Source organism: Populus nigra, chromosome 16, assembly GCF_951802175.1.
Source record: "Populus nigra chromosome 16, ddPopNigr1.1, whole genome shotgun sequence".
Classification (NCBI taxonomy): Eukaryota; Viridiplantae; Streptophyta; class Magnoliopsida; order Malpighiales; family Salicaceae; genus Populus; species Populus nigra.
The window spans coordinates 7,355,816-7,382,119 of record NC_084867.1 but is presented as its reverse complement, the minus strand read 5'-3'; the positions used below and the strand labels follow the sequence as shown (position 1 = coordinate 7,382,119).

The 26,304-nt window shown below is 32.4% G+C and overlaps 2 protein-coding genes across 2 annotated transcripts; one reads left to right on the top strand and one right to left on the bottom strand.

Moving 5' to 3' along the window:
• Positions 1–4,513: 4,513 nt before the first annotated feature.
• On the bottom strand, positions 4,514–9,841 carry LOC133676108 (mediator of RNA polymerase II transcription subunit 17). The gene is made up of 9 exons (XM_062097687.1): positions 9,669–9,841; positions 9,277–9,518; positions 8,743–8,962; positions 8,016–8,129; positions 7,679–7,764; positions 7,099–7,483; positions 6,557–7,021; positions 6,150–6,470; positions 4,514–5,418 (listed from the first exon to the last, which is right to left on the bottom strand). Exons 2-9 carry the CDS (start codon positions 9,363–9,365, stop codon positions 5,095–5,097), a joined length of 2,004 nt encoding a protein of 667 aa, XP_061953671.1. The 5' UTR covers positions 9,366–9,518; positions 9,669–9,841; the 3' UTR covers positions 4,514–5,094.
• Positions 9,842–12,676: 2,835 nt separating this feature from the next.
• LOC133676001 (chaperone protein ClpB1) lies at positions 12,677–16,611 on the top strand. Its single transcript, XM_062097577.1, has 7 exons — positions 12,677–12,838; positions 13,063–14,277; positions 14,442–14,623; positions 14,719–15,344; positions 15,430–15,709; positions 15,826–16,023; positions 16,108–16,611. The coding sequence occupies exons 2-7, from the start codon at positions 13,125–13,127 to the stop codon at positions 16,411–16,413; spliced, it is 2,745 nt and encodes a 914-aa protein (XP_061953561.1). The 5' UTR covers positions 12,677–12,838; positions 13,063–13,124; the 3' UTR covers positions 16,414–16,611.
• Positions 16,612–26,304: the final 9,693 nt, after the last annotated feature.

Sequence of the window (26,304 nt, the reverse complement as noted above, 5' to 3'; positions counted from 1 at the left end):
GGAGTTTGAATTAAGTGTTTTTTTTTTACCTTAAAGTGACCAAAAAAACATATATGAGCTCAAAAAAAAAAATATTTCGGATTGATTTTGGGTTTTGAAGCGGTTTTTCACATTTTAAAAGGTTAAAAGTTGGTTTAATAAGATCATTAAGGTGTTTTCTAGATGTTTTAGGTTGAAAATAAGTTGAAGGGTTGAAAATGAGTTTTAGAAGAAAAAAACAAACCACCATAATCTAGGGATTCTAGACGATGCATCACCTGTTCTTTTTCCAAATAACATTAAGGCCCGCGTGCGGACTCTTTATTCATGGGCCAAACATCTAGCCTAGCCTTGTTCTCTCTCTCTCAAATATAGTTTTGATTTTTTAAAATTTAAACCTTTTTTTATATTTTTAAAAATAATTTTTAAGTTTGTATTTTACTTCTTTGATATTTTTTTGGCTTATTTATCCTTTTTAAAATAGTAATTTTTTTATTATACTGGATATGTTTAATTTTTGAAGATATTAGTATGATTCATTTGTCATTTATTTTATTTTATATATATTAAATTTATTTTTAGAAATAAAAACTATTTATTTCTTATAATATTTTTAATATATGCTACCTTGCATAATATTTTTTTTTTATTTTACTCAATAAATCTTATGTGCGTGTTAATTTCTATTTCAAATTTATTTTAATAAAAAAATTTGTTAAACACAACCAAGTAAATTACCCATATTGCAAAATTAAATATCTTGATTTACTTTTGTCTCTTATTTTTTCCAATTTTGTTTTAGTTTAAGAAAACAATTACGAAGCCAAAATGAGTTTGTCGGGGTGTCTTTTTTTTTATTGAACTTGACTTTTTTTTCCTTTTATTTTTTCTCATATTGTAAAAAAAATAGTTTCAGATAAAAGCCATTTATTAAACTTTATAAAGTCCATAGACATGTTCACAAGTTTGGTTGGTTGACCTGGTTCTCAAATCTGCGAGTTTAACTTTTTTTAAAAAAATTATTTTAATCAACATTTCAGTATTGAGTTGGTGTTTGATTTTTAGATCATCTATTTTTTTATCATATAGTTAAATAAAAAATAGTTTTGAAAAAAATAATTATAATCCTGCTAGAGTCTATAACTCGGTTCGTAGGTTTGATGTGCTAGCCTAAGTTACCCAGTTCATAAGTTTGAGCCTTTATTAGACAATTAGATTTATTGATTGCATGTTTTAATTGTTAGTGGAGTTAAATGCAAATTTATTTTTCCCAAAAGTATTTTTTTCTCTTATTATTCTTTCTTATTACTGTTCTGACTAGATCTGGCTGGAATTTACCACCAATTTAAGAAAAAATAGTTTTAGATGGCTCCAATAACCACCAGAGATGCCTGGATGTGGTACGGCCACAACTAGTCGTCGCTAGCAGAAGGCCATAAACAGTGCCAAACGCTGCCACCAGGTGTAGCTGTTTAATTGTTATTGGAGTTCAATGCAAATTTATTTTTTCCAAAAGTATTTTTTTCTCTTATTATTCTTTCTAGTTACTGTTCTGACTAGATCTGGCTGGAAGTCACCACCAATTTAAGAAAAAATGGTTTTAGATGGCTGCAACAACCACCAGCGATGCCTGGTTGTGCTACGTCCACAGCTAGTTGTCGTTAGCAGAAGGCCACAAACAGTGCCAAACGCTGCCACCAGGTGTAGCGGTAGTACTGCTACCATTGTTGATGGCTGCCATCGGCGTGGGCAGACCACACTGGCAACAGTAGCTACTGTAGCAAGAAAAAGATGACAAGAAAGAATTATGATTCTACCCTGCTGCTTATATTAGGATTTTTTTGGGGTAGAATTACATATCTACCCCAATAACTTATATGTAATTACTTTTAGTTATATTTGGGACTAAAATTATGATTTTAGCCTTTCATATATAAAATAATGATTTTATATTAAAATTGAAACTAGAAATTATATTAATTATACAATTAATTTTTCTAATAGAATTAGAAATGAATTAAATTTTTTAATTAATTTTTTTTAGTTTTATAATATCCTAATGGGATTAGGATTTATTTAATTATATGGTTTAATTAAATTTTAGAAAAATATTTTTTCTAATTTAATGAGAGTTTTTGAAGCAAAAAAAAATTGTTTGGGAAATTACCAAATTGGATTTGATTGAATATTTCTAAGTGTTAGAAATATTATTTTAAATTGCATATAAAGCCAATAATTAAAATAACATGCACTATATATTTTTAATTATGCATATTAAAATGTTTTATGCATGATGGGTAATTATGAACATTAAAGACCAATGTGATTCTTCTTTTATTAATGGTTGAATGATTGTAATTTTTATTAAATAGTGTTTGCATGTCCTACAATATCTCTATTTTTTCTTCTAGGTTGTAATTATTTTCTCATCAAATTCTCTTTGAATGTAACTTGAGATTTCTTGAATAATTATGTAAATTATATGTAATTTAGAAATTTAGATATAAAATTATTATGTAATCTAAGATAAAGAAATAAATGACGATGACAGCTACAACCAAGGTGCTTGTAATGGACTTATGAATACTTGTTACAACTACCTAGGATTTGACCATCTAATTCTTTTCAATGGCTCGAGGGAATCAACTTAGATATGTCCATAATCATCCAATTAGAATGACGTGTTAGGTGTGTATGTTTATATATAAATTATTATGTATAAAATGTATATATGTTATGCCATGTTATGTATGAGACCTAATTAATTGATAATAAATCCCTCATTAATATATTAAGCACATGTTGAGAACATGAATAATTTCCTTCCATTTTTATATGTATAAAATCAAAGTTTTATTCATGGATAACTTGTTGAATCACTCAAGGTTACCGTTAATCAAATATATTTAATGCTATAAAATTAGGTATGTTGGTAGATAAAAATGAGTAGTAATATATCTCTACAAAACATACTTAATGCTAATAAATTAACTGGATCAAATTTCTTGAATTGACATCGAAATGTAAGAATTGTTTTTAAGCAAGAAAAAAGGTTGTATGTTCTAGAAAACCCAATTCTAGATGCTCCTATTGAGGATGTTGAAAAAGAAATTAGGAATGAACATCAACGTCATGTTAATGATGATGAATAAGTTGCATGTGTGATGTTAACTAGTATATCACCTGAACTTCAAAGGCAACATGAGTATATGGATGCCCATATTATGATTATACATTTCTAAGAATTGTTTGATGAGACCTATAAGACTAATAGGTATGAGATATCTAAGGAATTGTTTCACTACAAGATGATAGAGAGTTCTTCAGTGAACAACTATGTTTCGAAAATGATTGACTATATTGAGAAATTGAGCTAATTGGGTTTTGTTATTGACCATTAGTCATGTGTTGACATGGTCTTATAGTTATTACCCCAAAACTTTTCACAAGTCATTATGAAATATTACATAAATAAGTTGGATAATATATTGCCAGAATTGTTTAATATGACTATTAAAGAGGCCTTTAAGAAGGAAAAAAGACCTCTAAAACAAACAAGCCTGCTGGGGGCATCCAGAAAAAAGGACACCTGTCATCATTATGGCATGGGATGATATTGAAGGAGGAATTGCAAGGAATATCTTGCAATCGTGAAGGCAAAGAAGCTTAATGAAACTTCTACTTTAAGTATGTTTATAAATGAATGATTTTACTATTTTACATTGTAGTTCTTGAGTATTTAATATCGAATGTTGTTTTCACATTTACAATTGCATATAGAAATTAAAGAAAAGTGGAAGATTAGTTGAAGGTAAAGTGGACCTACAACTCAGTAATGAAGCAGTAATGAAGCAAAACGTTGATGTATTTAGCTGTAAGAACTAGTTATTTTGTTTTACTGAATGGGCTGATACTAGAATTTTATAATTTTTTATTTTATTCTAGTATTTTTAAGACATTATTTCCTTTTTATTTAGTATTAAATGTACTTAAATTTATTATTCAGGATAAATATTGTTCTTTTATAATAATATTGTTTTTATTGATCTAGTAATTATACGAATGATTTGTATATACTAGAATTTAATATGTCCAAGTTCAATATAAAATACAATAAAATTGGAATACAAATTAAAATAAGTATTAAGAAATTTTGATTGGATCAAGATAGCTAATATGTGAAAAAATATTTCAAGGATTATCTAGAAAAAAAGATTATTTAAGCAAAGGCAAGTATCATATTTATATAATCAAGCAAAGTATGGATGTTCCTGGATTTCAAACTTTAAATATTTATTTATTCCAAGCAACACTACGCTAGAAAGAAGGCAAGTAAATAAAAGCTGTAAATTGCTTGGAAAAGATAAATTCTAATTTATTTATATCGGTACAATATTTGAATTTCATCAAAACATATAATTCTAATTAAGGAAACCTTTATCAGATAAAGAGGCATATTGAGTTGTTTCTAGTTGTAGTTAGAACAAAAACTATAAAACTTAATTAATCAACAAATAACTAATTGAATAACAGATTTACATGAAACCTTGAACTTTATAAAGAAACACGGGGGAACAATTTTTTGGTTTTTTTTCTTCAATAAAGTCTTTTCTAGACGTTAAAAAAACCCCAAGATTCAGCAGATGCTGATTAGCCATTCAATTCGCTCCAAGGAACTCTTTATCAAGAGATTGCCAGAATTCAGCATCAATGCTCAGAGACCATCGGTGTCAATCTGTCTCTCCTATTTCCCGCTCTCCACATGGATCTTCTTCTCCGTTGCAGTAATACTTGTGGGATTTCTCATGCTTGTTTGGAAAAATATAAAAAAAAATACACAACACAAGAAAGAACTAGTAAGCTAAAATCTTTCCAGACACTTGTAAGCTCAAATTATACAGGGCAAAGACAGGTCGATAAGATTATTCTACGAAATCTAGCAACAAACATGAATTGGACTTCGTGGCTGCTTGCAGGGAATCATGGAAGGTTATATTTTCACTCCGTTAGACCATGGAGATGACCATCTCTACCATTCAGATTTATGCAAAATTATGCACAATAGTGTGGTCTCTAAAGTCTCTTCAATTAATCAGTCAAGAAAGACGTGGTTTCTCAATGGCTCCCACCACCACACAAACTAACTAAATCCATCAGTGTTGAGTATAGCACATCCAACGGTAAATATCCCAAGAACTTCCTGTATTCGGATGCACCGTCCGCAATGTTCATATGAAGTTTCTTCTCCTCTGCAAAACCGTCTTCCATTGTCAACCACCAGGAGATGCATCCTTGAGTATCTTCTGGGTCCACGTGTGCCACGAGGTTAAGAATTTCACCCTGCTCCAACTCAAAGGACAAACACAAAAAGTCACGGTTTGCTTTTATTCCCACTGCAAGTGCTTCCTCATGAAGCCAGCGAATAACCTGGCTTGCAACCTATCACAAACCCAGGACAAGAAATTAACAAATTGAGAATCAGTAAATCTGTGTATGTGTATCTTCATTGCCAGTCATTCTTCAGGAACAGAAAAAAAACATAAAGAGTGAAGGACAACAGTACATGATGTATCAATTGCAAACAGAATCCCTGGCTGTCAAAACAATGCTACATCTTCTAATGTCCATTTGCCTAGGGTTCTTCTATACAAATGCTTCTTCAAGTAACTGAGATGTATGAATTGCACCACATTTATTTTGATACAAGACGAGAAACAGGAAACCACAGAAATTTTAAAAAATAAAAATAATAGAACAACAAAAATGCCAAACATGATCTAACAGCAAAAATCATACAAAGATGACCTGATGTGTTCTTTTATAGGGAGAATTAATTGAGACCCGGACTCCTCTATGGTAATTTTTTATTCCAAGGTTGGAAATATGGCATTACAAGCTTAATAACCACCTTTTAAGACATGTACTCAAGTTATCAATAAAGTCTACTAATTGCCACCAGTGTTTCATTCCAGCTTCTTAGTATCAGAAAAGCTGTAAAGAACTTCCACATCAACTGCTTTTTCTTATTATTCTGAAGTCTGAATCTTCTTTTACCCGGGGAAGCTCAGATCAATATAAATGCAGGGCAGAGTCTAGTTTGACTCCTACATTTATTCGTAACATCATAAAAGCAGGAGACACAATCAGAAATATTGGATGTGGCAACAAACCTGCTGCAGGATTATCACAGGAAGATCATCCAAGTTGCAGTCATATTTGTTGGTAGAACATTTATCATCAGAACTGTCTTTAAATAGTCCAACAACATTAGGAGCTCCTTCTGCTTCAATGTTAATGCAATCATCATGTACCACAACCTTAGTCCAAAACTCTGATTTAACAACATTCTTCATGTTTTGGATGTCTGGCGTCCGGGTTTGAGAGCTTGCATGGAGAATGGATGGAGGAATCTTCATAAAGATTGTCCATGCAGATGACCGAGAATGCCAAGTGGGGTGAGATATCAAATGAAGATATGGCACTCTGCAAACCTATAGAAACCAAGGAGAAGTTCAACAATGCATCACTGCCAAAAAACTTTGGATTAATCCATGTCTAACAAGTAATCTGGACATACCACGTTTTCCAACTCCATAAGAACTTTGTTCGAAATTATTCTATGAGAGAGAGACAAACAGAAATGACTGAGAAGACCAGATCCATCATTTGCTGGTTGACCAGGCATGCGAGTACCAGTGAAAGAAGGTCTACCCTTTGCTTCTACAAATACATACTCATGAAATATCTGTTTGAGATATATTTCATAAGTAATGCAGTTAGGAAATCTAGGCTTTTTAGTAAGACTGTTGTGCTTTTCTTCAGCTAACTTCACTCCGTCAAACGAGTCTAAAGGTACAACTGCAGATTCTAAGTTCTCCGGGCCTTCACTATCAATTGCTTGATCACCCTGATCAGATGGCACAATGGATATAAATATAGAAATGCCAGGACCTATGCACAATTGTAGATAATTTTCTTGTATTCCAGTAACATTGAGTCCAGATGATTGGTTAACTGCACCACGGTTCACCATATCAAACACCTGGAACCATAAGAACTGAAGGTTTATAAAATTGAAATGGATAAGCAACATCAGAAAGATAAAAAGAGAGAAGCTACCTGTTCATCAAAAATGGTTCGATGAACCTTACGAAGCAGTAAGTGTGTATCCTTCACACATTCGTTATCACTTAAAGATTCTTTCTCAGGTTTTTTAGATGGATTCTTGAGTGAGCCATGGGTTTTAGTCTTATTGGATTTCTTTGGAACATTAGAATGCCCACTGAGAAAACCAAAAACAAGAGAATGACAGGATTTTGAAGGTAAATTTATGGCTAGCATGCCGTCTGAGTCATGATCGATGCGAATTGTGGACAGAGAAGATGGCTGGAATACTGCAACTGAATCATATAATGAATTATCAAAAAGATCAATCATGAAGCCTTCATTTCCAGGAGCAATTGCTGCCACACGCTGCCGTTTGACTTTCCAGTTCTGCTGTAATCTATCCGATATCAGAAGAAAGAGACAGAAAGATCTAATAAGCTCACATGGTACTCCTCAAACACAGCCAAAGAATATAGTGTTTGCATGGAGAGAAGCAAAAGGAACTTCTTATACATCCACCATTTCTTTCCAGTACAATAATTATAACCGGGTGATGAATTCAAACATTTAGAGATTAACAAAGCAAACACACCTGATTAAAGCACCATAAAATCTTGCTTCCCTGGCAACTTGCTGTTCCAAAGCTTTGGCAGACTGCTTAAAATATTTACCAAGATTCTTTCAAAGAAATAAATGGAACAAGTCAACAACTAAAAGATGTAATCAGAATGTCAGGAAATAAAAGACAGCTTTAAAGAAATCATTCAAAACAACAAGTCATCATTGTTAGCAGCTCCAGAGACAAAACACTAGGCCCGATTTGTAAATCACATGGAATTGGAAGAAGAAGGTGCAATAAAGCTACTGCGTACCATCTTCCTTCCATACTGCCCCAAAAGGAAAAGGAAAAGAAAAGAGGAAAAACATACCCTGTAGCACTGTAGCTTGGTTGCTGTTGATACAGCAAGGTCAGCCAGAATCTCATTGGGTAATGGCTTTGGCCTGGTCATCCCAGCTACTGTTACAGCATCATTAGCTTCAACCTATACATTATTTAAAAAAAAAAAAAACACAGAGCAAACTAATTCATACACGCATGTAAGGCATCATCATGCTTTTCCAAAAAGCTTGAGAAGAGAGTATGTCAAACAAAAACAAACCAAGCAATGAAGATAATCAAAATTCTTTATGCTTTTATAAGTAAAGTGCAAAATATTCAAAAACTTTCATGCTACATGACAGGTTGATAACAAGCAGCACATTTTCAACTCTTCTGAAAAATAGCATCCACACGTACTCCAAATAAAAGTTTCAGTAGAGTTGTTAACATTTTTTATCCTAACTCATAGTAAAAAAAAATTTACAATTTGTGTCCAATCAATTTCTTAGCTTTCCCAGACTTCCTGAACAACCCAAATTCTACTAGCACAAAATGCCAATCCAAAAGGCTCATATTTAGTCACAGAACTATACAAGTCACGTTACACTGAGTTAACGGTTCATAATGCAGACAGAAATATCTTCCTTGAAGTGCATATTCATCAAAAGAGAATGGCTAATAAACAGCAATTCAGGAACTTTGTACAAAAATCACAAAGTAAATAGAAAGAGGATACAGGAACAATGAATTGCAGATGAAATGACGATGACTCTCACCGTATTGATAAGATCAATAATGACAGAGAGTTCTTGATGAGCTAAGTGCAAGTTCTCCACCATGTTTTGCCAAGGCCATGGTGTTGTTGTAGATGAGCTCTCTCTGGAGCTCTTCTTCTGCTTTTTCTTCTGTTTCTTCTCCTTGTCTTCTTTCTCCACCGCCCAAGCAAAATCTATTCGTCGAATTAGCGACACTTGCTTCTCATCATATCCAATATCACTGTAACCCCCGGAAAAAAAACAATCGAAGAAACATTAATCATCACTAAACCATAAAAATCTATTTCTCACTAGTTCCCTATGTCTTCCTGGAACCTAATTGACTACGGAGTAAATGAAGAGAACAACAGAGTTAACCTTAACATAGAGGATTTCGAACTCCATGCTTGTTAATTGACGCTCAAGTTTAACAGCTCTTACTATGGTCAATGGAGTTAATCGGACCTAACTACTTTTCATTTACATACACAATCACAATACAGATAGCTAAGAAAACACAACTGGTAGGTATGAAGGCGATAAGAAATAGCATACGTAGGAAAACGTTCGAAGCCATTTTCTTCGATGGATTCCAAGCGCTTGAGAGGTAGCTTATCGAGGGACATTTCCAACTTTCCATCCATTTTTCTCTCATGCAAGATTTTCAGCAAAAAAATACTATTGCCGGGAACTCTAACAAGTGGCGCAACAGTAAAGGTGGTTGGAAATGAGTCTGCGTAAGAATATTTCTATCACGCCTTCACAGAGACCAGCCTTCCTTCCACTGGTGGAGGGAGCTACACAGGAGAGAGAGAGAGAGAGAGTTTAAGTGAATACGACTAGCCATAGACATTTTGGCTGAGAAGAGAAGAAAACATATAATATGTATTATTATAACGGAAATCATAAAAAGAAATTGAAAAAATGGAAGGGATGAACGAACACACCAACGTCTATCAATCTTTATTAGATTTCCAAGAAACAGTTGAAATTAATCTCAATTCGGACACACAGTTTCCGATTCACTTTGGAGCCATCTCCATCTTTTCTCTTCTTCTTCTTCTGATTATTTAGGGCTTTGAATCGAAAGAGAGAGAGATGTTAGAAAGTTTTGGAGCCCGAAGCCGCCGTGGCTTTTGTACTCCAAAACGAAAGCGTTTTTACTTTGGTTGACAACATGATGTCTGTGAATAATATGACAACATCCGATGAAGCCAAAAGAAGTTTAATTGTATTATTTACGTGCAACCATGATTAATTTGAGAATGTGATTGTTATTATATTTTAAAATGGTTTTTATTTTAAAAAATATTAAAATAATATTTTTTATTTTTTAAAAATTATTTTTAATATTAACACATTAAAATAATTGGATAACATTAAAAAAATATTAATTTAAAAAAAATTAAAAAATTAAACTTTTTTTAAAATATTTTTAAAATGTTAAAACAAACAGGTAAATTTTGCATGTAATTCCATTTGTTTAGAAATATTAGTTCCAATTGATTTTAGAAGAGTAAATTAATATTTAATCCATAAAATAATTAGTTAACCGTTCTTTTTAAGAATCTAACATTAAGTTCCTATATAATCATATCTGATTGTAATTTAACTTGATATTTTTGTTGGTTTTTCATTACAAATAATTTTTTTAAAAAATATCCTTATCTAATGTCATGACATGCAGCGGGGTGAAGCTATCTCTTAAAATTAAAATTAAAATTTTAGATTTAATTATAAAATTATAAATTATTATCTAATATTATGATTATTATAAAAATAAATAGTATGTGAGAATCTGGATATAAAAATTAATCATGTAAGAAAAATACATATCATCATAGTCCATTATAATTAAGGTAAATTGAATTATTGATCAATTATATTTTTAGATGATATTTTTATCCGTCATCTTACCTAATTTTTTTTTAATGAAATTTATTGTTTATTATTTTAATTTAATTTAATATATATATATATATATATATATATATATATATTATAAATTTGTTTAAGATAGTGAAATGTTAGAAAAGGAGCGTGGGGCACAATCTCTTAATCATGAAACTTGAAAGAGTATTTTGTTCTAGGTGAATCGAGGATATTCTATTCTGACTTTTTTTCTACTCACCGATTTAATTATTTATTCATACTTTTATTATTGTCTATAATATAAACTGCGTGACTTTTTTTTTAATTGTAGATCATCCTCCTCTTTACCTTCTCATAATTAACTGTTGATTGTAATATTGTTTTTAATTGTAATATTGTTTTTATATATATATAATTGGACCTTTTTGAGCACTTAATAGCATTTTTTTTGGAGAAAATATTGAATAAAGTAAATAAAAAAGCTCAGTAATATAGATGATTTTTTAAAAATTATTTGAAAAGTATATTTTAGACCCCTAAATTTTTTAATTCATTAGTTCATCAGTTACTTTAATTTTAAAAAAATTAATTTTGATATCAAATTTTATCTTCATCATTTTTCAGTTCTTTTTATATATAAGAAGAGAGAGAGAGTTTTACTGAATTCTAGTTTAAAGAGAAAAAATTATCGTTGCGAAGATTCTAATAACTAAAATAGTTGATTTTTGTACCAAATAGCTTTATATGATGAGAGGAGTTTTAATTAGACGTATTTGGACCTTGAAAGTGCATGAAAAATGTGATCTAAGCTCAAGAATATTTTTTTGGGTTGATTTTGGGTTTTAAAGCGGTTTGTTTCTTTTTTTGAGATTATAAATTTGTTTAACAGGGTTTATAGAGTGTTTTTTATGTATTTTAAGTTAAAAATATGTTGAAAATGAGTTTTTAGAAAAAAACAACAAACAGTTCTATTTTTCCAGCCACCACAATAACCAAATTTTAAAGATTTCATATGAAGAGTCATTTATTTTTTGCCAAAGGATGGAGCTGACAATGCGTTGTTCCCATTAATTTTAGAAAAAAAAAGTCATGGATCACAGGAGAGAGAACTTTCTTCGTGGGCCAGGTGCTAGGCCTGGCTTACCAGGCCCATAGTGCCTGACCTCATTTTTTTTTTTTTATAAATTACAACTTTGTATATGTTTATTTAAAAATAATGTTCTAATTTATATTTTGATTGATACCTATATGATTTGTTTAGACTTATTTATACTTTTTAAAATAAAAATTATTTTTTATTATATTGAGCGTGTTTAATTTTTTATGAGGTTGGTGTGATTCATCTATAATTTTTTTTATATTTTTTATGGATTAAATTTATATTTAAAATTAAAAACATATATTTTTTTGTAATATTTTTAATATATACAACCTTATATAATTTTTTTATTCAATAAATTTTATGTATGTGTTGATTTCTATTACAGATTAATTTTCATAAATAAATTCACTAAACACAATCGAGTAAATGACCCATATCAAATGACCTGTATTGCGATATTTTAAGCCCTATTTATTTTCGCGTTTCAAAAATATTTTTTTAAAAATTAAAATTCTTTTAATTTTTTATTTACTTCAAATTAATATATTTTTAATATTTTTAGATCATTTTGATGCATTGATATCAAAAATAAATTTTAAAAAATAAAAAATATTATTTTAATACATTTATGAGTGAAAAACACGTTAAAAAACAACCACAACTATATTCCCAAACATGCTATAAATATATTGGCCAACATCCATCTCTTAATTTTTTTATTTGATTGTTAATTTTTTTTATTTACATAAATTATTAATTTTTTTTAATTAAATATATTTTTACTGTATATATTTTTTTTTTTAGAAAATAACCTAGTCAGAGGTTTTTTATTTATTTATCTATTTAAAAAAGATAAATTTACAACTAGTTATTACTGTAGGGACAAGACAGGAGGGGGAGAGGTGTAAGAGCAAGCGAGCATACGTTTTTCCATATCTTTCTAGTAGTTTCTAGTGCCTCGTATCTACTCGTTTCCAGATGTCTCTCACGTCTCTTCAAAACACACCTCCATCACTCCAAGCAGATTAAAAAAAGAGAGGATCAAACTCAATTCGGAAACAGATTCAACAATCGAAGATTCAGCTTTAGTTTTAGGTCAAGGAGCTAGCTGAAAGAAAGACATCCGTTTCGTTAACTGATCAGGTACGCAGAAATTAGAATTACACTTTCCTTCTCCTTCGATCTCATTTTCTAGTTTTAGCGCTTTTCTGTTCTGTGCTTTTCGTATTCCGAACGGCGACAGCAACGCTTTTTTTTGTTTATTCTTATTGCAAGCATACCTGCTAGTGGCTAGTAGTTGTACTACAACTATATTGTATATTCTTGGAAAAATCTTACATGGTGTGATGTTTTTCTCTTATGATCAGTTCCAAAACCGTTGTCGTTGGTTTCCTTCGCTTGAAGAAAGGACGTTGAAGTTAAGGAATCAATGGATCCTGGAAAGTTCACACACAAGACCAATGAGGCTCTTGCAACAGCTCACGAATTGGCAGTGGGTGCTGGTCATGCCCAGATAACCCCATTACATCTTGCTGTGGCCCTTATTTCAGACCCTAGTGGAATCTTGAGACAAGCGGTTGCCAATGCCGGTGATGGTGAGAATACTGCTCAGGCAGCAGAAAGAGTTTTCAATCAAGTCCTCAAGAAACTCCCATCTCAGTCTCCACCTCCTGATGAAGTTCCGCCCAGCACTAGTCTTATTAAGGTGATAAGGCGTTCTCAAGCGTTACAAAAATCACGCGGGGACTCTTATTTAGCTGTTGATCAGATGATCTTAGGCCTTCTCGAGGACTCCCAAATAAGAGATTTATTGAAAGAAGTCGGAGTTTCCGCTTCCACAGTGAAATCTGAGGTAGAGAAACTCCGAGGAAAGGAAGGGAAGAAGGTGGAGAATGCTTCCGGGGATACTAATTTTCAGGCATTGAAGACTTATGGGAGAGATCTTGTGGAAGGTGCGGGAAAGCTTGATCCTGTTATTGGAAGAGATGAGGAGATCAGGAGGGTTGTCAGGATTCTGTCTCGGAGAACCAAGAACAATCCTGTCCTTATTGGAGAGCCAGGAGTTGGCAAAACCGCAGTTGCTGAAGGTTTGGCCCAAAGGATTGTGAGAGGGGATGTTCCAAGTAATCTTGCTGATGTCAGGCTCATTGCCTTGGATATGGGTGCCCTTGTTGCCGGCGCAAAATATAGAGGGGAATTTGAGGAGAGGTTAAAGGCCGTGTTGAAAGAAGTGGAGGAAGCTGAGGGGAAGGTGATTCTGTTCATTGATGAAATTCATCTTGTTCTAGGCGCGGGTCGAACAGAGGGGTCCATGGATGCCGCTAACCTTTTTAAGCCAATGCTTGCAAGAGGTCAGCTCAGGTGCATTGGTGCCACAACCCTGGAAGAGTACAGGAAGTATGTGGAGAAAGATGCTGCGTTTGAGAGGAGGTTCCAACAAGTCTATGTGGCTGAGCCTAGTGTTCCAGACACAATAAGCATTCTTCGAGGATTGAAAGAGAAGTATGAGGGTCATCATGGTGTTCGAATTCAGGACAGAGCCCTTGTGGTTGCAGCTCAATTATCAAGTCGATATATTACAGGTACGTTTTAACAGTTCAATTCCACCTTCAGGTTTTAATTTGCACCAGTAATTTTGAATTGGTGATTTTATTGAAGTGTAGTATATTTTCATACATAATTGATTGATATATTGGGATCATTTGGCGGGATAATAAATGCTGGTCTTTTCGGTTGATGTGTTTAGGTCGTCATCTGCCTGATAAGGCAATTGATTTAGTCGATGAAGCTTGTGCAAATGTGAGAGTCCAACTTGATAGCCAGCCTGAAGAAATTGATAGCCTTGAAAGGAAGAGAATGCAACTAGAAGTTGAACTTCATGCTCTTGAGAAGGAGAAGGATAAAGCTAGCAAAGCTCGACTGGCTGAAGTAAGAATCGCACCTTAAAAGAAGATCTGGAAATCAATTATGTGCTGCTTTATATCTCTCTCATGGTAAATCTGACAATATTGACACTGTTTCAGGTTGTAAAAGAACTTGACGACTTGAGAGACAAGCTTCAGCCCTTGTTGATGAAATACAAAAAGGAGAAAGAAAGGATTGATGAGATCAGGCGGCTCAAGCAGAAGAGAGAGGAGATACATTTCTCCATACAAGAGGCTGAAAGAAGATATGATTTAGCCAGAGTTGCTGATTTGCGCTATGGGGCGCTGGAGGAAGTGGAAGCTGCCATAACACGTCTTGAAGGATCAACCACTGACGAGAACTTGATGCTGACAGAAACTGTTGGACCAGAACACATTGCAGAAGTAGTGAGTCGCTGGACTGGTATTCCTGTCACAAGGCTTGGCCAGAATGAGAAGGAGAGGCTACTCGGGCTTGCAGACAGGTTGCATCATAGAGTGGTAGGACAGGACCAAGCGGTCAATGCTGTTGCAGAGGCTGTGCTGAGGTCAAGGGCTGGCTTAGGCAGGCCTCAACAGCCGACTGGCTCATTCCTATTCTTGGGTCCAACTGGTGTTGGCAAGACTGAGCTTGCCAAGGCTCTTGCTGAACAGCTCTTTGATGATGAAAACCAACTAGTGAGGATCGATATGTCAGAGTACATGGAGCAACACTCAGTATCTCGACTTATTGGTGCTCCTCCTGGGTAAGTACTTACTTTTCATCTATTTCTTCTTCTCTATTCTATAAGGTTGCATGAATAATATCTCACCCGTGTGTTTGTATTTCAGGTATGTGGGACATGAGGAAGGTGGGCAGCTGACAGAGGCCGTGAGGCGGAGGCCTTATAGCGTTGTGCTGTTTGATGAAGTGGAGAAAGCACACATTTCTGTCTTTAATACTCTTCTTCAAGTTCTTGATGATGGAAGGTTAACAGATGGTCAAGGCCGCACTGTGGATTTCAGAAACACAGTGATTATCATGACCTCCAACCTTGGAGCGGAGCACCTTCTGTCTGGACTGCTGGGCAAGTGTTCCATGCAAGTTGCTCGAGACAGAGTGATGCAAGAGGTAAGCTCAATGCTCTATAAATTCGGTCATGCAGTCTTGATGGGTCTTGTCAGAGGCTTGTTGCTTGAAGGAAGTTGAGATAATAACTTGCTGTCAATTGTTGATTTTTCTGACAGGTGAGAAAGCAGTTCAGGCCTGAGTTACTAAATCGGCTTGATGAGATAGTGGTTTTTGATCCACTCTCTCATGACCAACTGAGAAAGGTTGCAAGGTTACAAATGAAGGACGTTGCTAGCCGCCTTGCTGAGAGGGGTATTGCTTTGGCAGTTACGGATGCTGCCCTGGATTATATTTTGGCAGAAAGCTATGATCCCGTGAGTGTTCTGACACCATATTCTGTCACTTGTTATGTACTCTGTTTTGATGAAGGAACTCACGTCGTCTATCTCTTGTTTTAGGTCTATGGTGCACGTCCCATAAGGAGATGGCTGGAGAGGAAGGTGGTTACAGAGCTATCGAGAATGCTCGTGAGAGAAGAGATTGATGAGAACTCCACTGTGTACATAGATGCAGGCCCAGGACAGGACTTGGTTTATCGTGTGGAGAAGAATGGCGGGCTCGTTAATGCAACCACTGGGCAGAAGACTGATGTTTTGATTCAAATTCCCGAAGCCCCAAGGGATGATGCTGCCCAGAAAGTGAAAAAGATGAAAATTCAAGAGATTGTCGATAACGAGGACGACGACGAGGAGATGATTGAGTGAATTGCTAGTGGTTTCTGAAGTCGGCTCTGTTTTTTGTTCTACCTTATCATGTTTCAAGGGTTCTTAAATAACTTGTTTGCTTGAACATGGAGTTCCAAGTTAGTATATAATCAAGAGTGCTATCTCCGTAATGTTTTCGAATGGTGGAATGTCTTAATTTTCTGAAGCCTCCGCTTTAGAATTTAAACATCACTTTTGAATTTGGTGTGTTGATATTTTTTCAATATAAATGTATATTTTTAAATAAGCATTTACTTGGGCTTTGTGCTTTGTTTGTCTTGATTTTCTTTACTCTCTTTCCACCTTTTTGTCTTTTATCCCAACACTTATAATGGCAAGGGTGATTAGTCAAACCACCTAGAAGCTTGAATAAAATCAAGATAATCGAATTTATTAGAGCTATAATTGAATTTAATTCAATATTTCTTTTTCTTTTCATTTTACCACTAAAAATGATTTGTTGAGATTAATAAATGATCCCCTCTCGTATTATAAGATATTATCAATTACATCTTGAGCGCACAACAATTTCTAGCTCCCTTCTCGTCATTTGTTTTTTAATTTTAGAAAAAAAGCTCTTATTTATGGTTTTTTTTAAGGTGATTTTGTTGTTTTGTACATGATGAGAGCTAGTTACATGTGATTAAAAAGTTCTCACTTTAATGAATATCTTTCCTGTGGAGTTTTTTTTTTTTTAACTATTTGTATAGTTTATTAAGTCAGAGCATTTAAAGTGTTCAATTGATCATAAATCAAGCTTTTACTATGCTTACAATATGTTTTATTTTTAAGTTTTTTTCAACATGATAATTTCTTGATTGTGGATTAGTTTTAATATTCTTTATGAGTTGTATTTGAAAGGCCGATTAAAAGATCAAGATGTCAACATTATCATTATCAAACCAGATGGTCCATACCGGACCAAGAGATCCATCATTTTCATTTTTTTAGATTGATTATTCTTTTCCTCTTTGTGCTGGCATGCATGTTTAAGAGTTGATCTCACTTGTCTTTTCTTAGTTTTTTAATTTAAAAATAGCTCCATTATTTTTTCTTAAACTCAAGATATGGTAGAAAAAACTATTCTTTCAATTATCCACCACTAGACAATCACTTAGACAACAAATATGATATTATTTAGAATAGATCATCTTGATTAACCTTGTTGTCGAAACACGAGATACCCTCTAAAATTACTTTAAAACAACTAGTTTTTGTCCTACTAGTAACTCCATTTTGATCCCATTTTTTATATTTTTTTTAAATATAAAAATGCAAGAATATGAAAAATCTCTAAGGAAAAAAGTGTTCTCAACTCAATTTGATCCACTCATTGCTATTTTGTGATTTTTAACCTTTTTGTTTATCATTTAAAAAATTCAAAGAAAAATATGTTCTTGACGTATTTTAACTTCTACGGCATTTCACTATTTTTAACATTTTTATCTATCATTTTCGAGTTAATGAGTTTGCAAAAGTTGGGATATTATAAAGATAAAAAAAAATAACAATTTTCTTTCTCGTGTCTATGACAAAAACGATAAACTCTTCCCTTCATTCCCTCATGTTATTTTGTCTTGACCAAACAAGCAATAAAAACACTCATTGACTTCCAAGTTTTTGCCTACAAAGGGAGAAAAAAAGGATACTTTTAAGCCTCATTTTTTTGCTACCAACATCACATAAAATTCCAAGACTAAACCCTTGTACTTGTTGTTTTTTGTGCTTGTAAACTGGGTATAAACATGTAAAAAAAAATAAAATCCTTACACCTTTTTTTTCTCGCACATCATGCTAAGAAATATGACCTTACAGTCTATGTTTTATTGAAAAAACAATCATAAAATCATAACTCTTTCATCCTATTTTACAACTACAAGATCAAGCCAAAACAACACCATTTTGTTCTTCATTTAAGCTGGAAAAAAAAACCCTACTAAAGCCCCATTTCATGTTGCAAATTTTGTACATTTTGCCATACCAAATGTAATATCTTTACACTATGTTTACTATTGCAAAACACACTCCTCACACATTTGATTGAAGACAAAACAACAGCAAAAAATACACTACACAAAACATATAAAACCCCCAACCATCACAATTGTTTTATAAATGCAACAACACAACCCTTTTATCCTATTTTATAGCTATCAAACCAAGCAATAAAAAACCCTGCTTGTAACCAGATGCGACAAAATTCCAAAAAACTCCTTTCAAAGCCATGAACCACTATGCAAAGATGTGACAAAAATGCTTGGCTCATATTGTTGTATAAAGAGAGATGGACATATAAGATTCTTATGGAGGAATCAAAGACCAACATTAAGTATTGAGGGAGTCTCTAGGTATTTCCTTGAGGACTATAAAATAAGAGTAAATAGTGGGAAAAGAAGGAGAAGAAGAAAAAAGAAGCAAGCTAAAACAGTTAGAAAAGAGAAGGGAGAGGCTAATATATATATATATATATATATTAGCCTCTCCCTTCTCTTTTCTAACTGTTTTAGCTTGCTTCTTTTTTCTTCTTATATATAAGTAAAAACAAAATGAAAAGAAAAGGAAAAATAGGATATAAATGAAATAAAGGTAGATAGATATCAATTAAAAGAGAGGGGATTAAAAAAAAGAAGAAAAAAACGAGAAGACATCAGTATATGTTCTTCTCGTTATAGAAGTTATAGAGATTCAACATAAGAAAGCTTATAGGGGCTGCTGTTAAAAAGACCTGCAAAAAAAAAAGGAAACAAGAATAGATATACATTACAATAATAGAAACATTCTTGCCAGGTTTTAGAGTAGCAATTTTTCATCCTCATGACAGAAACAAAAACAATACTTTCACAACATCGACAACAACTTCATCCAGGTATGAGTTCACATCCTCTTTGAGATAAATATCTTTGTTTATGTCTATTTTGAATGCTACATGTTTAAATGCACCTCAATTTTAAATATTAGAAGTTAAGAATAATAGAGAATGAAACTTTTCTTTGGAGTATATGGTGTCAAACATGTGGTCTAAACATGAAGGTAGAGTTCTCTCTTTTTTTTTAATGAGTTTAACCCTCGAGTGTGAGAAATCTTTTAGATTTTATGTCATCATATGGTTTTTGATGTGCTTTGGATCTTGGTCTTGTTTTATAAGAAGAGTAATAGCTTTTGAGGTCACAACTCATGCCTAGTTCAATCGTATATGACAAGAGTGTTACTTTTCTTTTAGCTCATGTACATAATTCATATAACAAGTAAATAGTATGTGGATTTTAATTTTGTATTTCTATATTAAGCTAATCGCATGTTTAATGAACTTAAACCCTCTGTTGATTTGTTATTGTCCTATCTTCCTTACATTTATATATACATATTAGAAATGAAAAATAAATCAATAATTTTTGTTATGTTGATGAAGTTTTGAATATTTTTTTTTTATTGGTTAGGTCTACATGTCTTCTAGTTTTACAGATCAACGCAGATGTAATATTTGATTTTTAAACTTAAGTGAGATCAGAAATGCGTCAACGAGTTTTCTTCAAAATTTCATCAAGTTTTGTTTATGCTTTAAAAAAAGTTAGGTTGACGAGTCTCCTAGTTTTAGGGATCAACGTGGACCTCACACTTAGTTTCTAAACTTAAATGAGCTAAAAAAATACATTGATGAGTTTTCATCAAGTTTTGTTTTTAAAGATTTTTAACAGTTAGGTCAATGAGTCTCCTACCTTTGGAGATCTACATAGGCCTAACCCTTGGTTTTTGAACTTAAAATGAGCTCAAAATTATGTCAACAAGTTTCATCAAGATTTTTTCAAGTTTTGTTTAAGCTTTTTAAATGGTTAGGTCATTGAGTTTGCTAGTTTTAGGGTTTAACGTGGACCTAACACATGATTTAAACTTAAAATGCATTCAAAATTACGTTGAAGAATTTTTGACAAGTTTTTGGTAAGTTATCATCAAGTTTCATTTAAGCGTTTTTGAATGGTTAAGTTGACGAGTCTTCTAATTTCAAAGACCGTGTAGGTTTAGTGAGATGTATTTCTTTACTAAAAATATAAAAATTAAATAAAACAATTGTCAAGTTTCGAGGTTCTTGATTTAGGGTGTGATGCTAACTCAAACAAATGTCAATCAATAATAAATTGATCACAAATAAGCTTAGACATAATTTGGACAATAGATGGCATGCATAAAACAAATTTATGAGAAAAAAACATAGTGAAGATAACCTTTCTCTAGAAATGATGTTGTAAGGGTGATGTTTATCTTCTCTTAAGCATATTAACTCTATACTTAAATATTTGGAACTAGTGCATATTTTAGGATTCTTAACTTTCTTAAAACATAGGTGGAGACTCCATTTTCCATATTTCCTTTTAAATTTAAAGGTCTAAATTATGTCGGGTAGCGATAATATGACAACTCTATTAAGGACCATAGGGTTAAGCCTATGCCTGTGTTTTTTTTTCACTTCCTCTATTGTCATTTATTTTTTTTAGCATGTATTTTATTTATGTTGTCCAATATTTTTTAAATATGTTGGATTTAAGTTTTCATGCACTATAAAAACCAATAAAAGTTATGGACATGAGCTCGTATTATTTAAGATTAGCTAGGGAGACTTAAGTGGTGAGTATGACTTATATCCATTGATGCTCACTTGGACTTTTACTAAGATTGGTTTTTAGTCTTTATTACTTCTTAAGTCTTTATATTATTTGATTGTACCATTAAGATATCAATCTTTAATTTGTTATGAACTAGTTCTTTAAAGAACTGAAATCTTAAGAATTGGGTAGTAAAAGAAGAAGGTGAGAATATTTAAGTGAAAGGTCAAAATTTTATGTGAAACATGAAATGTGCAATATCAACTGAGAGTGTGCTACTAACTTAATTTTTAACTCTTGACGATGTCAACTAAAAAGGAGTCATCACCTTCAAAAGATAGGAATAATCCTGAATGAGGATATTTGCCATGTAATAACAATTAAAGCTGATGAATACAAGGTTTGTTGTAGGAATGAATGGAATGGTTGGTTTGAGAACTAAATTGGCTAGTCTTTGAAATGGGCCAAACTATGGGGGTTTGGAAGGACGAAGATCTACAAGACGAGCTAATTCATATTTTTAGAAGAACCTATAACTAAATTTACAGATGAGAAGGCTAAGGATTTTAACGATAACCATTGTGGTAGGTTTTGGCATCATAACAACAAAAGGCCTAAAAGAGTTCGATAACTTGACAAATTCATCCATAGGAGACTAGATAGGGAGGGTGAATTTTATGATGATTTGGATAGATATTTGGATAGTATTAAGATGAAGATTTTAGCTTTTCAAGATAAAAATAACTCAGAAGATTATTTGGAGTGGAAAAAAAATGAAGTTTGATTTTTTTACCGTCACCATTACTCTAAAAGATGAATAAAGTAAAACTTGTTGTTGTTGAGTTTATTGACTATGCTATTATTTGACGGGATCAACATGTCTTTAAAAGGAGGAGGAAAGAAGAGAGACATATAGAGACTTGGGATGAAATGAAAACAATCATGAGAAAAGGCTTGTTCCTAGTCATTATTATAGGGAACTATATCAAAGATTGTAGAGTTTATCTTAGGATTCTAGAAGTGTGGAGGATTACCATAAGAAAACAGAGATTACCATGATTAGAGCTAATATTGTAGAGGATAAAGAAATTACAATGACAAGGTTTTTGAATGGATTGAATAAAGAGTTAGAAAATACGGTTGAGTTGTAGAACAATATGGAGCTTGAAGATATGATTCATATGGCTATCAAAATAGAGAGGTAGTTGAAAAGATAGGATAATATATGTCAATGAGGTAATTCAGGTTTCTTTTTAGCTTGGAAGCTAAATTATAGGAGAGAAAGGGTTGTCACATCAAAGCCAAATATTATAGGCAACAAAGCCAAACCATTTGGAGGAAATATTTAATCACCAAAACAAAATATAAAGCCAAGATCCCATCTAATCATAATTGTGATATTAGGTGTTTCAGGTATTTGAGGAGTGGACATATATCTTCACAATCTCTAAACAAAATTATTATGGTTATGAGGGAGTGTCACACGTGTGTGGCGTCGCTGCGATCTTTAGGATGTGAATGGTGGAAAGGACAAGGAGTTCTTGTCCTTTATTAGTAAAAAAGAGATGGAGTCGCCATCTAGTATTTTGGTCACTAAAAAACTTAACTGGTCTCGAAGTCTGGATAAGGGGATTGGTTGTAAATAAGAAGAACGTATCACCCCTAGTACACCTTACCTAAGGTAAGCTGTATTGTTTGTTTGTCTGATATAAACTAAGATATTTGTTATATTTTATAATTTTTGGTATATCTAGAGTTTAAGAGAATTCTTTCTTGTTAAGGAGGTCCTTATCTTACTAGGTCAAAACCTAACCATTCTAATATTAAAGCATATAAATAACAGAAAGTGTTTTTATATTTAATATTAGAAATACATCTTACATATAAGTTCGTAATACTGTATATTAAAAGAAAACATCATAAACTTTTTGATGTTTTTGAAATGTAGACCAAGTTCTCATAATTTTAATAAACTGGTTATTAAATCTAAAAATATATACAAGAATATCAACAAAAATATTTTTTTTTGAATTTTTAAAGATGTTAAATCATGCATTGTATTTTTTTTATCTTTATTATTTATGAATATGATTTTTATTTTTATTTTTGATAGACTTTGTCATATGCATATGAATAAAAACATATTTTTATATTTTTCAAATAAAAAATTTAAATCTTTGATTTTTTTGAAAAAATAATTATTTTTAATACTAGATCTGTATTTTACAATGTAAGGCTATATAGCATGATATTAAATGAAATTATTGGAAAAAACATGTGAGGGACTTAAAAATAATTTTGAAATGATTTCAGAATTTTTTAAAAATTTTTAGAAATTATTAAGGGTGTTTGGCAAAATAAAAAAAATTAATAAATTTTTTTGTCAAAATATCTATTAGAGGGTGTTTGCAAATATACCTTAAAGAACAACAAAATTATCTTTTTAATTTGTAAAATCGTAGCTCAACCAAACACAGCATTAGACATTAAATGCTCAACCCAACGCTGAGTTTCCTAGCCTGACACAAGGCTGGTATTGCACAGCTTATAACAAAAAGAGACGTGGCCTCATCCACAGACAACAAACCGCTTTCTTAAAAAACCATTTCAAAAGCCTAACCCATGAACATAACTAAATATGCTCTTCTCTTTTTGAAAGATCAAAACAACATTATTTCATGAACTTGTGTATAGCCTCTGCCCAGAAACCATATACACGTTAAGCTAAGATTTAAATGGCAGGGAACTATATTCATGTAAAAGCTAACTTGCAAGCATGTTCTTGCACCACCTAAGACAGGTACAAAAACACACCATCATGAGGAAACACTGTAAGACTTCATGCATTTATTATTCCAGGGGACAAAGCTTCTTGAAACCAAACAAAACAAAAGGAAGCTGCAACGTTCTAGACTAAAATCCATGGGTAATATACTAGCATATTTCTCTGTTATATAAAGGGAGATACCCATTTCAAAACAAATCCAACTAATAAAAGAACCTTTGCTTTTTTGCAAACACAACTAATGGCCATACTACATTATAACTGGCCTTCAAACTAAGAAAAATAAAACTGGATATGGTGGGCATGAAAGAGCAGTGAGAGAGAAGCCCATACTTGTTACGACCGTACGTGAAGTCCTGGACTTCTTGTTTATGAACATTTATCGTGCCCTGACTATTCCATAGTGCCTGGGTAGATGCTATGTCGCTGCTAGAGATGCTAGAGACCCAAAAACTGATGTTTGAAACCAACAAAATAACCAGGTTGTTGTTATAAATTTGGTTTTAACTTCTTTTGCCCCAGCTAGAGCTGCTTTTTTGGATGGAGATACCGCATACTGTATGAGGTTAACCGATTTTAGAAGTTAAGATTCAAAGGTTAGGGTTGATATATCTCTGGTAGGAGGATTTTGAACAATTAGGGTGTGGCGGTAGAGTCTATCGATATAAGCTTTTTAACGGCAACGAAGATTTTGTAGGCTAAGTGCAGGTGGTAGCTCGCGTGTGTTTATTTGGAGAAGAAGGTGTTGTGAGAGCTGATCAGATTGACTGATGTTTCATGGTTGAAGGTTTGCAAACACAGTGTGTGGATGCTGGTGTGTTGTTAGGTGATAGTTTAACTTTCAGTTTGAACAAGGGGAGGTTGCAAACACAGTTTGGAATGATCCCAGTCATTGATGCCAAGCCAACAACCTAATACTCTCAAACCATCCTATCAAAAACTAGTTGAGTTAGTGGTACCACTCGACAGGAAACATGCTGATAGGTAGTAAGATGCCAGAGCTACCAGAGGAGTCCCTTTTGTCTTACTTGAAACGTGAGAGAGCATTAAATGCTCTAAAAAAAACAAAACCCCAGCCAGCTCCCTCACGAGATAAATGAAGAAGAAAATGAACAATGGTGCCAAAACGGCACCATTTTGTTCATTTTATAAAGAGGTCCTTGATCTTTCAATTTTGTTAAATTCAGCCAATTTAAGCTGATTTCTCAAGATTTCTTTTGATTAAGTTTCTGGTTATGTCAATTTGGACTTTAATTTTTGACATCTTTTTTAATTTGATCCTTCGTCTTGAATATCTTCAATTTCATCCTCAAATAATTTCAAATTTACCATTGAATTTTTTAATCAATTTTTGTCCCTAAATGTGCACTCCTCTTTCATTTTGATCACTGGTTTTAAGATTCTTCAATTTACCCCTTAATTAGCCTTCAAACTTCAAATTTCTTGCATTTGAATCCCTAATTGCACCAATTTAGCCTTTCAAAGTTTCAATTGTGTCCCTAATCTTTCAATCTTTGTAAATTTATCTGAATTAGGGCTTCAAAGTTGATTTTTTTTTCAATTGAGTCCTTGATTGAATCCTCCCAACTGATTACAAGTTTAATTAAATCCTTTAACTTAATTAATTCTTCAAACTTTGGCCAAATTGACTTTCAAACTTAATTTTCTTCAATTAAATCCTTAAATAAGTCAATTAAACTTGTTAGAAGTTTAATTAAGTCCTTAGATGTAATTAATTCTTCTAATTTTGGTCAAGTTTGGATTTGACCCTTAATTTGCTTCCTTTCTTCATCCCATTTTGTCAAAATATCTCAATCTAGCTATTCTTTTAGTATTTTGGTCTTTTGCAACTCGAAGACTTATCTTCTCGTGTCTCAAAAATATTTTTGGATTATATATATTTGGAATTTTTATTAAAAAATAAAAATAAACAATTTTTATAAAACAAATTTGAGGGGACAAAATTTGAAAATGAGGAGATTGAATTTAAAAATGATAAATCCAAAAAGGATAAGATGTCACCACTTAAGGATTGTAATGATGTTGAGTATTTAATTGATGGAGAGGATTTGATGATTTGAATATCACTTAATATTCAAATTAAAGAGAATAATGTGGACTAACAAAGAGATAATATATTCCATAGTAGATGTCAAATAAATAATAAGGTATATAGTATATTGATAGTGAGAGTTGTGCTAATGTTACTAGTACTATAATTGTTAGAAAATTGAATTTGAACACCATTGAACATGAAAAGCCTTATAAGCTTTAATGGTTGAATGATGGTGGAGAAGTAAGAGTTATTAAGCAGGTTTTGACTTCTTTTTTGGTTGGAAAATAAAAGGATGAGGTTTTGTGATATTTTGTGTCTATACATGCTACTCATTTATTGTTGGGGAGACCTTTGTAATTTGATAGAAAAAACAAACATGATGGGTTTTAAAAAAATTATTCTTTTAAGAATGATGGGTTTAAGAACATGTATTCTTTTGAGAAGGATGGAAA

Bases quoted from the DNA above. Each gene is read 5' to 3' on its own strand.
- LOC133676108 (XM_062097687.1), bottom strand. From the start codon at position 9,365: ATGGATGGAAAGTTGGAAATGTCCCTCGATAAGCTACCTCTCAAGCGC. The intron at 7,765-8,015 runs GTATGTTTTTCC...TTTCTTTGAAAG, and splicing joins CCAAGCTACAGTGCTACAGG to AATCTTGGTAAATATTTTAA. The intron at 6,471-6,556 runs GTATGTCCAGAT...TGGTTTCTATAG, and splicing joins TTATGGAGTTGGAAAACGTG to GTTTGCAGAGTGCCATATCT.
- LOC133676001 (XM_062097577.1), top strand. From the start codon at position 13,125: ATGGATCCTGGAAAGTTCACACACAAGACCAATGAGGCTCTTGCAACA. The intron at 14,624-14,718 runs GTAAGAATCGCA...ACACTGTTTCAG, and splicing joins GCAAAGCTCGACTGGCTGAA to GTTGTAAAAGAACTTGACGA. The intron at 15,345-15,429 runs GTAAGTACTTAC...TTTGTATTTCAG, and splicing joins CTTATTGGTGCTCCTCCTGG to GTATGTGGGACATGAGGAAG.